The 14,023-nt window shown below is 32.9% G+C and overlaps 1 protein-coding gene across 4 annotated transcripts in view; it reads right to left on the bottom strand.

Annotated features, from left to right (window-relative positions):
• LOC111685930 (kinesin-related protein 4) overlaps positions 1 to 14,023 on the bottom strand; it is a 36,124-nt gene that overhangs the window by 10,738 nt on the left and 11,363 nt on the right. For all 4 annotated transcript variants that reach the window (XM_046947464.1, XM_046947461.1, XM_046947462.1 and 1 more), the window contains exon 3: positions 128 to 239. In XM_046947464.1, coding sequence (XP_046803420.1) covers positions 128 to 143 — 16 coding nt within the window. In that variant the 5' untranslated portion in view covers positions 144 to 239. The remainder of the gene's footprint in view (positions 1 to 127; positions 240 to 14,023) is intronic.

Raw genomic sequence — 14,023 nt, 5'->3', positions numbered from 1 at the left:
GAGAGAGAGAGAGAGACAACAAAAAACTCATATAAATATCTCTAACTATACAAAAGATACTTTTTAGTTTTGTTTTTATTGTTTTTTTTTATTATTATGATTTACATGTCCTTGCATAAAAACTTACCATATTTTCCAATCATCGGGCAGGGCCTGCATCAAACCTTCTTTAGCCAAATACAGCAAATGTGTTTCTTTAACTGGATCAATGCCAACCAATACAGCATAATCGTTGATTTCTAAAACGAGACATAAAAATATTAAATATTAAAAGATTGTCTATCACTGCATGATAACGGTAAAAAAGTTCGTGTATCTTAGTAGATACATCATCCATCTGATGGATGAATGGATAGATGTATAGGTAAGTGAATGAATGAGTGAATGTTTTTTTGTTCATAAATATGATTAAATTTCATCATTATGATAATTGCTTTAAATTTGTTATTAAAGTTCTTGTTCCTTCAAAAGCTAAAGGTCACGAGTTTATTTTTTCTCAGAATAACTGTTGTTACGTTGAAATTGTAATAAATTTTAAATGGAGTTTGAACTTTAAATGTTTGTGTACGTGTTTTTTTACGATTATTAATATGTAGACCTTTAAATTTTTTTTGTAAATTAAATTTTAAAAATTCATTAGTTTTGTAAATAAATATCTTTTGGTCTTTATATTTAAAATATTCATTAAAATTCTTTATAAAAAAATAATATTTTTCTAAAATCTTCTAAAGGTCATACGAAAAGGTTAAAGGTCATTCAACAGACAAGCGATTACATATAGAACGATTTGTACCGATGGATTAGTGTTGTAAGTACGATTTACACCAGAGACACTAGTAAGTCTCTAGGTCTAGGTGTATTCCTTTGAATTTAATGTTACATACACCTGCACCTGCCATTGCGGCCTTATGGTGATCTTTTTTATCCACTGGGTAGACTTGAAAATGGTTTACCTTCCGCCTCTGAATACTTCTATAAAGAAATCAAATGGTAATCTTTTATACTTGACTTAAGAATGATCTACCATCCGCCCCTGAATACTTCTATAAAGAAAACAGATTGGAATCTTTGTAATTGATTGTAACGGCCCAGTTACAAACACTTCGAACTCGAATTGTCACTCGAACTGTCTAATCTTTTGATGTAGACCCGTTGCGAAAGCAATCACTGGTCTAAAGTCAATAGCAGGGGCGACCACAATAACAAAAGATGACAATCTTCCGATATACCATAAGTTGACCTCCCGTTTAATGCCATGAAAGATTGCATTTTTTAAAATGGAATCCATATCAATTAATGACCTATTTCAGAGAATTCCCTAACCACTTAAATCCCATACTACAGGGATGGCCCCGTTATTTCCGCAACAGTACAGATGTACTTGATAGTTCGAAATATCCAGCCAATATATCAGGATCGCTCTTAATGTCGTGATATTGTGATAATGGTTGTAGAAATTTTCAATATCAAGTAAAACCCATTTATTTACTCCGACAAGTGGAGTGGCAGGTCTCCAACATTATGCGTAGCATGAAACAATCTCAACAATGAAACAATCCTGTTGAAAAGGAAACAGCACCAAGAACTTCCTTAAAGATGTCTTCTACATCAGTATTAGTCTCATGTTGGGCAGTGAAAACTTTCCCGATCATTCAGCAACCTATATCAGTTCCATTCTCAAACCACAAAGAACAATTTACGGAATGACAGGCAAATGCAGGCCCTACTACACGAAGAGTAAGAGGTACTCAATGGGTTCAGTAATAAAGCATACGTTGCTCTGTAACATCACCCAGTGATATCTGTTGATTTGACAACATTACTGGAGAGAGATTCCAGACATATTTATGTATAAGGCATAGGATATATCACACCCTTAACCAACATTCTTCCCCTCAAATTTGGGTTTAATCTCAAAGAGACCTCAATCAGCTGACCAGCCCGGCTAAGTCCTACGGTCAACCGGCCACCCAAAGTACCAGATTATATGGTGCTCTAGTTCAACCTCATGTGAAATTAGGCTATGTCCGTCACCTTGTCTGTCTGTGTGTTCCCGTAAACCTTCTGTGTCGTTATGTCCATGTACCTAAGATTATAAAATACCGTTCTATTAACCCAATGACGAAATCTATTGTTTACATTGGTACCCCATAGTGGAACTATTGTTAGATTAAAGGTCATATGCATTTAAAATGAGATCTAACTACTTTTGCCGAACAACAATACAACGTACAATCGTCTGAACTGTTGATATATTGAATGACCTGCCAACGTTGTATGATCTGGCAACCGTGGCCGCAGTTAGTTAGTTAGTTAGTTAGTTAGTTAGTTAGTTAGTTAGTTAGTTAGTTAGTTAGTTAGTTAGTTAGTTAGTTAGTTAATTAATTAGTACATTCAATTAATTATTTAGATTAATAAGGAAGTACTTTTTGCTTACATTTTGAAAAACTAGAACACCTTCCAGATATACAAACTGATAGTATAAAGGAAACCAACATACATACACACATATGTACTACGTTCTGTCGGTAGTGCGTGAGAAAGCAAATGAAACAAAAAATTAATATTTTAAATATAATTTTGTATTAATAAAGAAGTTCCCAGTCCTTTTGATGAGGAAATGTAAAGAAAATAAACATGTAACACATTTTTATTAAATATTCATAATATCAGTAAAAACATGCTTAACAAATAACTTGCAGACCATTAAAGACTGGTTTCCTTAAGAAAGGCGCAATGAAAATAACCCAAATTTTTTAATAGTCTGTTCTTCTTTCAACAAGTTGTGTAAACACTTAAAAAAATTTCTTTAATATCCTTTTTAAGAAGAATACAAACATACATACATATGTACATATTCATTACAACATTTTACACCTGTTTTAATATTTACACTTCTTTAAAACACTTTCATTTATTCATTCATTCTCTTATCAACTTGTAGCATTAAAAAACTGACCGAGTTTATTTTCTCGTACAAATTTGTCACTTTCTCTGCTTAAATATTAATGGACACGCAACTTTAATATGCATATGTCAATTTTAATTATCCAAAGTAACCTAGTTTTTTTTTAAGGTTTTATTTCAGATTTTTTACTTACATTTTTTCAACTTAGTCTATAAATTATTATTTTTCATATTTATTTCCATTTTGTTTAGAAATGCAAACACTTAAAAATGAAATGTTTTGTAAAGCTAATTTTAAACAATATATCAAAAAGTTATTTCCAACTTATTTCAACAATTTCTTGGCATCAACTGGACAGGTATTAATGAAATTTAAAATAAGTTTATTTTTTTTTCAAATAACACATACTACTAACTGGCTTATCGATCCTAAGAGAGTGTTGCCATATAAAGCAGTTTTTGTGGGAATATCGGAAAGTACGACATTTATTTAAAATAAGCCGAGATTATCAAAGAGACGGCAATAAAATCACAGTCTCGACTATAGTCTAGCCTATAGTCTAGTCTATAGTTTAGTCTATAGTCTAGTCTATAGCCTAGTCTATAATCTAGTCTATAATCTAGTCTATAATCTAGTCTATAATCTAGTCTATAGTCTAGTCTAGTCTATAGTCTTGTCTATAGTCTAGTCTATAGTCTAGTCTATAGTCTAGTCTATAGTCTAGTCTATAGTCTAGTCTATAGTCTAGTCTATAGTCTAGTCTATAGTCTAGTCTATAGTCTAGTCTATAGTCTAGTCTATAGTCTAGTCTATAGTCTAGTCTATAGTCTAGTCTATAGTCTAGTCTATAGTTTAGTCTATAGTCTAGTCTATAGTCTAGTCTATAGTCTAGTCTGTGGTCTAGTATATAGTCTAATATATAGTTTAGTCTATAGTCTAGTCTATAGTCTAGTCTATAGTCTAGTCTATAGTCTAATCTATAGTCTAGTCTATAGTCTAGTCTATAATCTAGTTAATAGTCTAATTTATAGTCTAGTTTATAGTCTAGTTTAAAGTCTACTTTAAAGTCTAGTTTATAGTCTAGTTTAAAGTCTAGTCGATAGTCTAGTCTTTAGTCAAGTCTATAGTCTTAAAAGCATTTTTACCAACATCTGGCCACATTGTTAACCCTACATTTTTTGCTAAAAGACACTTGTTATTCAAATTTCATTTTCAAACAAAACAAAGTAACAACAATGTTCATCAAGTATTATGTATGTATATGTAAATAAATATATTTGTATATGTAGGAGACATGCTAGTATGTAAATACCCGGTCATTTTATTAATTGAATTTTCTAACTTTACACTAGCTACAGTTAATCCTTAATTTACAGCATTAATACGGTCATATTAGACTTTATGGATGTCTGAATTAAGAGACGCCTACTATTAGGATTAGCTAAGTAGAGAGAATATACTTTAAATTACATGCAGTCCAAGTTCTCGATCATTCGGGGTAAATAAACTTTTAAAGAATGCTTAAATAACATTTTTTCTATATTTCTGAGACTAAGGAATCAAACACGATTGATAAAATTTTAACAGTTAAGTCAAATCTCTAAAGGTCTTCCTTAGCAACTTGCAGAATATCTAAAATTTTCTATATCTTTCTTCGGAAAAGGTATACGATTTAGGCAAAGCAGGTATGTATATATGGTAAATACAGTAACTATTCCTCAGTCACTAGTTATTTCACTAGTAACTAATAATGGTATTCCCATTTCAAATTCGTTTTCTGAGGAACTTTTCTAATGTGAAGCCAGTACCATGAACTGTCAGGAACATTCATGAGTTTATAGTTCATTTTCGTAAAACTAGCCACCACTTCTAATGAGACTTTAACATGCCATCAACAGCAGTCAAAAAAAGTTTTTAACTTTTAACAGTGAAACGTTTGTAGTGGTTTTTCGAAAAACTAAACTTTTTCTATTCATGTTTGTACATGTAAGTATTTGTGTATATTTTAATAATAAACTGAAAATACTTTTAATAAAGTCAAAGTCCTTGTTTTAATATTGTTACTTTATAAATAAATTAATAAGATCCCATGCACTAGAAAACTGACTCATGTTTTCGACTAGCTAATGTGTGTGTGTGAGTACTATATGTTGTAGTTGTCATAACAATTATTTTGCCACACACAACATCTGCGAAATGGGGGGTTGAATTCACATGTAGTGCTTAGTTTTTTTTAAGGTTTGTCCAAATAAAGATCCTGAATAAAAATAAAGGACAAATAATGCAAATACAAAACTACTGCTACCAATTAAACATTTTGCTCTTTGTTTTGCGTTTTTGGTTAAAAGTGGGGTTGGAGTATAATTATGACAGTTGGGTACTATATTAGACATTTTAAAGCATGTTAATGTCAACGATATGGATATAGGTACATAATTATTTAGGACAAGACTAAGAGAACTTGAAGAGCAAATTATGAATGCGATATTTTTTTCGAAGAGGTGTTTGCTGAACCGATATGCCTTAAATTTTTGTTAGGTTTGGTTTAGAAGAAATGAGCTCCAGGTGGAATAACTAGTCTTATATGTCTTAAGCTATGTTCCAATGTGATTTAATTTATCAAGAGATTTTTGTAGAAAAGACTAAGATCTGAGGGAATAATTTCTATTCCTATCATTACATACATGAATTGAAATTGAGAAATAATGAAACATTTTTGAATACTCGCCATAGTCTCTTATGAAAAACTGGTTTGTTCCCTGATAACACATATATTTCATGGGTTACATCCATGAAACCTGTTACTTAGTCTCCCTATATTTCTCAACATCCTCCACCGAGCAAATTAAAAAAGTCTGGTAAAAGGCCCATAACAGTCCTAAGACAGGACAATTGTGTCCTGTTTAACAAGGTTTTTAATACTTTTCATTTTATTTTACTCTTCAAATATTGATTAAATTCAACAATCATCATCCAATAATAGTTACAAATGGACGGTTCGTGTGCCTACTAATTATTATCTAGATCCGACAAACTATCGTCCATAGTCCGCATAATGAATGAATATCCGCTTCTAAGGCAATACATTAAGACCTTTTTATATCCATATCGGCAATGAACATTTTAGGTAAAAAATCAAACTTTTAATGAAAATCGTATGCAGATCATTACGCATTTATTACTCTTAGTCCAAAACAAGAGTTTCTGAACAATTCTTTAGTTAAAACTATCTTTATGTATAAGTTTGAAGTTAAACTTTCGACTTATTCTTGTTTAAGAGTTGTTTAGTTACGAAAAGCTACCGAATTCTTCTCTGTTTATAGTTTAGTCAATGTCAATGGCTCGGGAACTTTACTTGATATTTTGTAGTCTATTAAATTGTAAAATATTTATATAAAGAGCTTCTGAATTCTTAATCAATTGTAAAATATCCCTAATCGAGATCAGAAGCTGGCTATTTCGCCTTAGTTTAATAGCTTCCGAAATATTTTTGTCATTGCTGTAGAAAATCATATCGGAGATCAGAAGTTCAGACGAGTTTTTCTTGAAATCATCATAATTTAGCAGTTCGTTTTTAATTTATATTTTAAGACGTGATCAAGAGCTCCCGAATTCTTCTTAACCTCTACTTAAGCAAATTACTGTACAATCATATTTTTAGTCAAGATCAAATACTGGTGAATACTTCTTGATTTCGTCTAGTTTAGCAGATTGTAAAGCAATAGTATTTTTCTTCGCTTTCAAGATTTCAATCTTCACTTCATCGTTGTTTAGCCAATCGCGTTGTTTTGTATTTAAGTCAAGGTTTCTTCTGAATTCGTCTACGCCGTAATCATCTGTTTTTTCCACTACAACGAGCTTTTTGTGAATTCAAGCCAAAAGTTTGTTTGGCGATATTATTTGAAGGTATTCGCAGCCTTTCCCTCAGGCACCTCTAACTTGTACGAGATTTGAACCCAATATTGGAGACAACGAAGATTAGCTTAGTAGAGCTGCAATGATGCCGACCGACTAGGTTACATCTAGGCCACTATCAGCCCCATTGTGCGCTACTTTTCATGAACAAAAATGTTCAGTAAATTATAATTTTTCAAAGTTCAGAAACTCAGTTTCTTGTACGTAATTCCTAAGAATTTTTCAATCAGTGTTAGTGAGGAATGTAATTTCTCACATAACATCAATTCCACGATACTGGGAAATAATTTTGACGAATGCCTCATAGTGGCACAGAAATTGTCTGAGAGAGTCTGAATTCACACTTCCAATTATGTATAGATGAGCTCGTACTGCTGTGTGTACACTCAGACTACTAACCACCGACTTGCTCATTTTGAGGAGATTTCTCATCTTGCTCTCATCATGGATTTTTGTTGTTGTTGTAACAGGTTTTCTGTAACTGGCTGTTCTTCTCTGGGGGAAAAACTTCCGGTTGATGCAGCTGTTGCTGAGTTGAAAATCTTTGGCCGATTAAGAATCGGGTCGTTCCGAAGTGGAGATCCAATTGTCGTGGAAACTATAGGATTTTTGTAGTTCTGCCTACCGTTATTCCAAGAGGACTTATTGGATTCTCTCACCCATAATTTTAATTCAGCTTTAGTACAAAGAGTTTTGCGTTCATTAGATTAACTACCTCGAACTCCATTCTCTTTAAAGCAAGTTTATTCGCCCTATCGTTTTCAACTACTCCTAAGTGACCTGGTACATATCTATATTCTTCGTTACAACACCTGATATCGTCCTAATTGCCTTCTAGCAGTCGTTATTACTCGTACTTTTGCCTGGAAACTTGTGTTATGATTAGCTTAACGGTGTTATGTTTCTGGCACTTCAATATAGAACTACAGGACCACTTTGTTCCTTTATTTAAAGCCATACGTGTTACAATGGATTTCAGCTGGTATTTGCTTAAAGGTTCCCCTTGACCAAGTGATGAATAGGTTAACGGAGGTATATTTCTGTTTCTGGGTCTTTAATATAGAACCCCACACCCAGTTTTTTCTTTAATTTAAAGCCATCCGTGTAGCAACAGATTTCTGTTAGTATTTGCTCTAATATTCCGCTTGACCAAGTTATTCTATCTGGGATTAGCGTTTCAAAGTTTCCGTCATATTCTGTGTCTGGTATGCGATGATTGGGCACGTTCAATGATTGTGTATAATCCTCCAAAGTGTTTAATATATACTGTTCAATTATTTAATGCCATCCATGTTACAATGGATTTCTGCTGTTATTTTCTTTAAGGTTCCCCTTGACCAAGTCATTCTATTTGGGATCAGCGTTTTAAAGTGATGATTAGGTTAACGGAGGTATATTTCTGTTTCTGGGTCTTTAATATAGAACTCCACACCCAGTTTTTTCTTTAATTTAAAGCCATCCGTGTAGCAACGGATTTCTGTTAGTATTTGCTGTAATGTTCGCCAAGTCATTCTGTCTGGGATCAGCGTTTCAAAGTTTCCGTAATATTCTGCATCTAGTAAGCAATAAGTCATGTCCAATGATTGTCGTCCAATGTGTTCAGTATACATTGATGACGTGTGCTATAACCGTTTTTGACCAGATCGCCGAGCCGTTCGGCAGTAAACGCTGCCTTATATCCTAATTATGTTTCAATGGGTGGAATATCTAGCAACGTTTCCAGAGAATTAGTTGACATAGTTTTCATGGTGTCTCTTATAGCCAAGCAGCATATATCTTGAACTACAGGGGGATTAGTTTGATATTACCAAAGAAGTCAACCAGATAATTGATGCCGATCGACTACTGATAGAGTAGTAGCAATCGAGTACAACCCTTTTAAAAGCGTTGTTATTTGCAAATGGATAATATAGTTCTTAAATTACATATGTGGTTTCTATACCGACCCTCGTTAAATATTAATTTTTCCGATAAACAATTAATTGCACAAATTCTTTGTCATTTAATAAAAATATATATAAATTAAAATTTTAAATATTATACTCTACCATTATGTTTACCGTTAAGGTCAGCGCAATTTTTATTCGTATTATTGAAATTACAAAAAAAAAGTAATTAACCTCGTTAAACAAACGCAGTAATATTAACTTTTAATTAATTCCTTATTTTAAACAATATAATGATTATAAATATAAAATATTATATACTTTAACATGCATACATTCATATTTACATATGATATGCATACGATCTTATGTATATAATTCTTTTTATACTTGGACATCATAGCAATTTGTAACCTGACACTATAATAAATACAGTCAATAACAATCCACATTAAAATTGTGTATCATTTCCTCCTTCTTTTTTTTTTCTCTATAGAATTAAAACATATGTATAATGTTTATTACATATTTATACTTGATAGTGGACAGACATATAGACAATTTAAAAATATATATAATTTTTCCGTTTATTATTTCCCAAGCTGCCAATGTGGTTGGGTTTTTCCAATACATACACACTTATACTTGTATTAAAAGGGTTTTTCAATTAGATCGCTGTTGACTTGTGATACAGACATCTAATTCGCCATGGTAATTATATATCATTAAATCTTCAATCTAGTGGTTAGTATTCTAGTCTGGTAGACCGGAGTTGGTGGGTCCGATTCCCACCTAAGGCACTGGCCAAGGAGCTCACAACAGGCCCGATAGAGGCCTAGGTGTATTTCATCGGATTTGATGTATATATTTAATCCTCCTAAGGATCGTCAAGGTCACTAACTAACTAAGAATCTTCACTAACTCATCAATGCTTGCTGCCCATATAGAAGATTATTTCATTGATTGATTCCACACCTTGCAAAAGAACTTAAAACTATATCAGATATAAATTTTGCTAAAACGCAATCTGAACCAGTTATCGTTTAGATTTCAACTAATCTAGAGGTTAAAGACATTTATCATCGTGGCTTTAATGATGGATCTGCTCTAGCATAAGATTTCGAGTAATCCTTGATAGTAAACTATCCTGGAATTTGAACATCCTAATTGGAAAAATAATGCAAATATAGATATATATATATATATTCATGCTCTAGACCATGAATATATGTGCTAGTTGGGGTGTTAACCCTAAAGAAATCAACTGTATCTTCAAGGCAGTGTTAAAGCCCATATTATTCTATGGTGTTATAGTGTGGTGGGAAGCAAAAGGAAAATACTTCTTACTGCGCATCCATTTAACGCACCCTTAGGAACATTGCCATCCTAATAACAGAAGCAATAAAGACGACGCCTACTAAGGTTCTGTTAACTATATTGAACTGGTTACCAGCCGACCTGATGACGATTCAACTAGCCCTTAATTCTGCAATCAAACTAAATACATATAGTTCTTGGTCTCTCCAATTACAGACAATTTCGAATCCTTGTATTTAAATGTTGACTACTGTGTTACGAAACCACACTTCGATAAACGCTTTTACATTCTGATTCCCGAGAGGAACTCAGTATCTGAGACCCACTCACCCAATGATGTAACGGATAGTTCCAAAAGGTGGGAGGTGGCTTTTACATTGAAAGATTTAAAATCAAATCTTTCTTCAGACTACCTAACTACTGTAGAATTCCACAGCCAGAGATATATGCTATAAAACGAGCGGTAAATTGACTGAGGTATTATCGAATAACGGGGGCTATACGTGTATATACAGACAGCAAAGCTGCGATCAAGAACCTAGCGGGTATATTAACGACATCTAGGTTAACCGAAGAATGCCGGATATCTCTTAATGAGATAGCGAGACATTCTAGGATAACACTAATATGAATTCCTGCACACAGTAATTGTATGGGAAACTGTACTGCTGACGAGCTTTCCAGAAAGGGTGTGATGGGAGGGGAGAATGAAATCGACGCTTTCACTGTTATTTTCCTTATTAACTGTAGGTGAAACCACCTGTTTAATCTCAAGGTCAACCTGGCCTCTGTATGATGCCCCTAAGTCTAGCTTAGTAAATTAGAACGCTGCTATCGGTAATAATGGAACACTGTGCTATTGGCAATCATGCCTCCAGTGGGTCTCCAGTAAAATGACTACTGCATAAGTTGTAACAATGAGGTGAAAACTATACATCATCTTCTCTGTTACTGTCCGATATTTAATGGGAACAGGGCGTAGTAATCTCGGAAATTTAGATAACTCCCCATATTTTGGCTCAATTTATAAATAATCGAACTTCATATAGAGTTTATCGATTTCACGAAGTTACCCTGAACTTCGTGTTGCAATAATACACGATTTGGCTTCGGAACTTTAACCAGCATTCGTGCAAGTTCCAACTAAACCGGGACTAAACGTTAATGTTTTGTACAACATCTTTTGAGTCTCAGAAGAACAATATTTGGCTCTTGCACGTTCCAATTAAACTGTAAAATCATTTAATTTTCAGAAGACCAATATTTAGTATTTAGAAGATGCAGAGGACTATAATAGTCAATGTCTAAGTGTTTAGAGGCCAAATTTTTAACGTTTTGAAGCCGTTCTCGCGGTTGAGAAGAGAAAGATGATTCCACATAGTTGCCACAATATTAGACTTTTACAGACTTCAATTGCTTTGAATTCAAATGCAAAATTATAATATCCCGGAGCTCAAAGTTCAAGACTATCGTTAAAGTCATTTATTAACGGACTAAGATCGAAGCGTTTCGATGATTACTAACATGAAGACTATCGAATATCAAACCATTCCGTGGCAATATTTCTGGAATTTCACAAAGTTTCTATATATATAAGATCCAATTTTAATGTTCGGAGAGTTGAAAAACCGAATATACAAGAGCTCAAAATTAAAGACTATCGTTAACGCCATTTATTAACGGACTAAGCTCTAATCGTTTCAAAGATAACTCATATGAAGATTATCGAATGTCTAACCGTTCCTTGACGATATTTCAGGAATTTCACTTTCCAATTTTAATGTTCGGAGAGTTGAAAAAGAAGTCAAATTTGGATGGTAAAAGATTTGGATACCAAGCCATGACTATGACCATGAGATCAGAGCGTTTATAGAAAATCCACCTTGTACAGGAGTTAAAGCTGAAGATCGTTTGGTAGATAAGTCCAATTTCGGAAGATTATCATAAATTTCATTAGGATTTCACACGAGAAAGGAGAAGCACTCAAGTGACTAAAAACAATGGAGAATTTGGAGAGAAGCTACCTACGAATTTGACTGTGGTTCTAAACAAAAACTACCGAAAGTTAATGACAAGATCAATTGGCAAGTATGGAACGATTTAAACCTAAGAAATTACTACTTGCTGTCAATACTGTTTCGACTAAATTCGACAATATGGAATGACACTTGGATGCAACAGCTCGATCAACTTTGTGACTTTAAAGCTGGAGGTCCACACCACGCGTTCTATGCTTTCTCGCATTCTATGCGTCTTTTAAAAAAATAGAATCAATATATTTGTATTATGAAAGTTACGTAGAATGCCTTGACGTAGCGTAGAATGCTTAAAGTAGAATGATGAAGTTGTAGAAGAAGATATGAAAAGCGCGTGTGGACCTCCGGTTTAATACATTAATTGTGTTTTTTTTCGAGTAGAACTTCTTATAAGGTTCCTGAAGTTAGTTATACAGGAAGAACTGTTTCAAGAGGCTTCATGCCGATATTGTATTCGCTGCAATATTAGTCAGATCTTTTTGGAAAACCCTTTTACGTATGTTGAGTACATCGGATTAAATAAATACATTTGTTATTTGTTCTCTTCTTTTTTTTTGTCCTTTAAATACTTTTCTTGTTTTTAAATTATAATTTTCCATAAAAATACAAACAATACGAGATGGAAATATTATACATCCATAGTTACATAGATTAATTTGGCATGACAACTAACAAAAAATGTATGTATTATTAAATTGAAATCATGTCATAAAGTATGTAATATTTTATTTGAAAAAAGTGACAGAATTCAATATGTGATTAGTGGGATGCGGTTGCAATTTGTTATTATTTGTTTTTGTATTTCATGCTTTATTTTGCCTTCTTTTTCTTCCTTGGCATTCACAGAAAACTATTAAACACAATGATATGGCAACACTTAATGCAGAAGAGTAAACAAAAATGTAAATAAATTTTAATATGGTGCAAATTTCTTTTAAGATTTAAGCTATCAAAGCTTAATGCAAAAAAAAGCGTCTTCGCAGCTGCATGATTATTTTTCTACTCTATATGTATACTCTCAATTATCTTTTAACTATTTTTTAATACGTATAGTTTCTTTTGGAATTATTTTTTTCCTCTATGTCCTCTTTTCTAAACCATACAATTTGTCAAATGACTGCCTCAACATCATCAGTCTATAACTATAAATATGGACAAAACAAATAACACGCAATATGATCCTTTTTATAATGTTTTTTTTTTCTTTCTCTAAAGAAAAATAAAGTTCTATTTTCCTCAGAAAAACGTTATGGAAAGAAAATAATAAATTATTTGTCTATATATCCACGCCCTCATTCCCCTACTACATAAAATAAATATGTACTTATATATTCTATTACACTATATAAATAACGGTATAAAAATAAACTTTAATATACATTAGGGGGGTATCTACTTTTAAGTATCAAGTAATAGAAACTTTTCAAATAAGCAGCAAAATTGGAAAATTCCAGTCAAAGCATGGGGTCAAGTATAACTTTAGAAATATAACAATATAATTACACAAACCAACATAAAATCCAAGAAGATATAACACTAGTTAACTTTTTATTATAAAGTTGACAGATTGAACTTTCAGATGATATAACAGATTTGTTAAATAAAAGTATCTATATTATTTTCTCGAAAACTTTGAAGCTCCTTTGAAATCGTTACATATTCTAAAAACGAGCTTCTTTAAGCACCAGCCGATAATTCATGATAATGAAACCTTTTTGCTGCCCTGACGAGCATTTTAAAGTTCTCAGGGTCACAAATATAAATATCAAGCTGTCATGGAGCAAGCAATGGAGAATGAGAATTTATCAATTCCTCAAGGGGAACGTCAAATTAAAGACGACGTAAACCCCTGCTTCCTTCACGAAGGGTAGTCATCTTGTCGCGATGTGAAGGCTTAAGTGCGATGAATCTCATGGGCCATGCTGACGGAGACAGCTTTGCTTGAGCTGGCTGCCTCCTAG

Source organism: Lucilia cuprina, chromosome 3 (genome assembly GCF_022045245.1).
Source record: "Lucilia cuprina isolate Lc7/37 chromosome 3, ASM2204524v1, whole genome shotgun sequence".
NCBI lineage: Eukaryota > Metazoa > Arthropoda > Insecta > Diptera > Calliphoridae > Lucilia > Lucilia cuprina.
The sequence above is the reverse complement of the archived record's forward strand: the minus strand, read 5'-3'. Positions and strand labels throughout refer to the sequence as shown.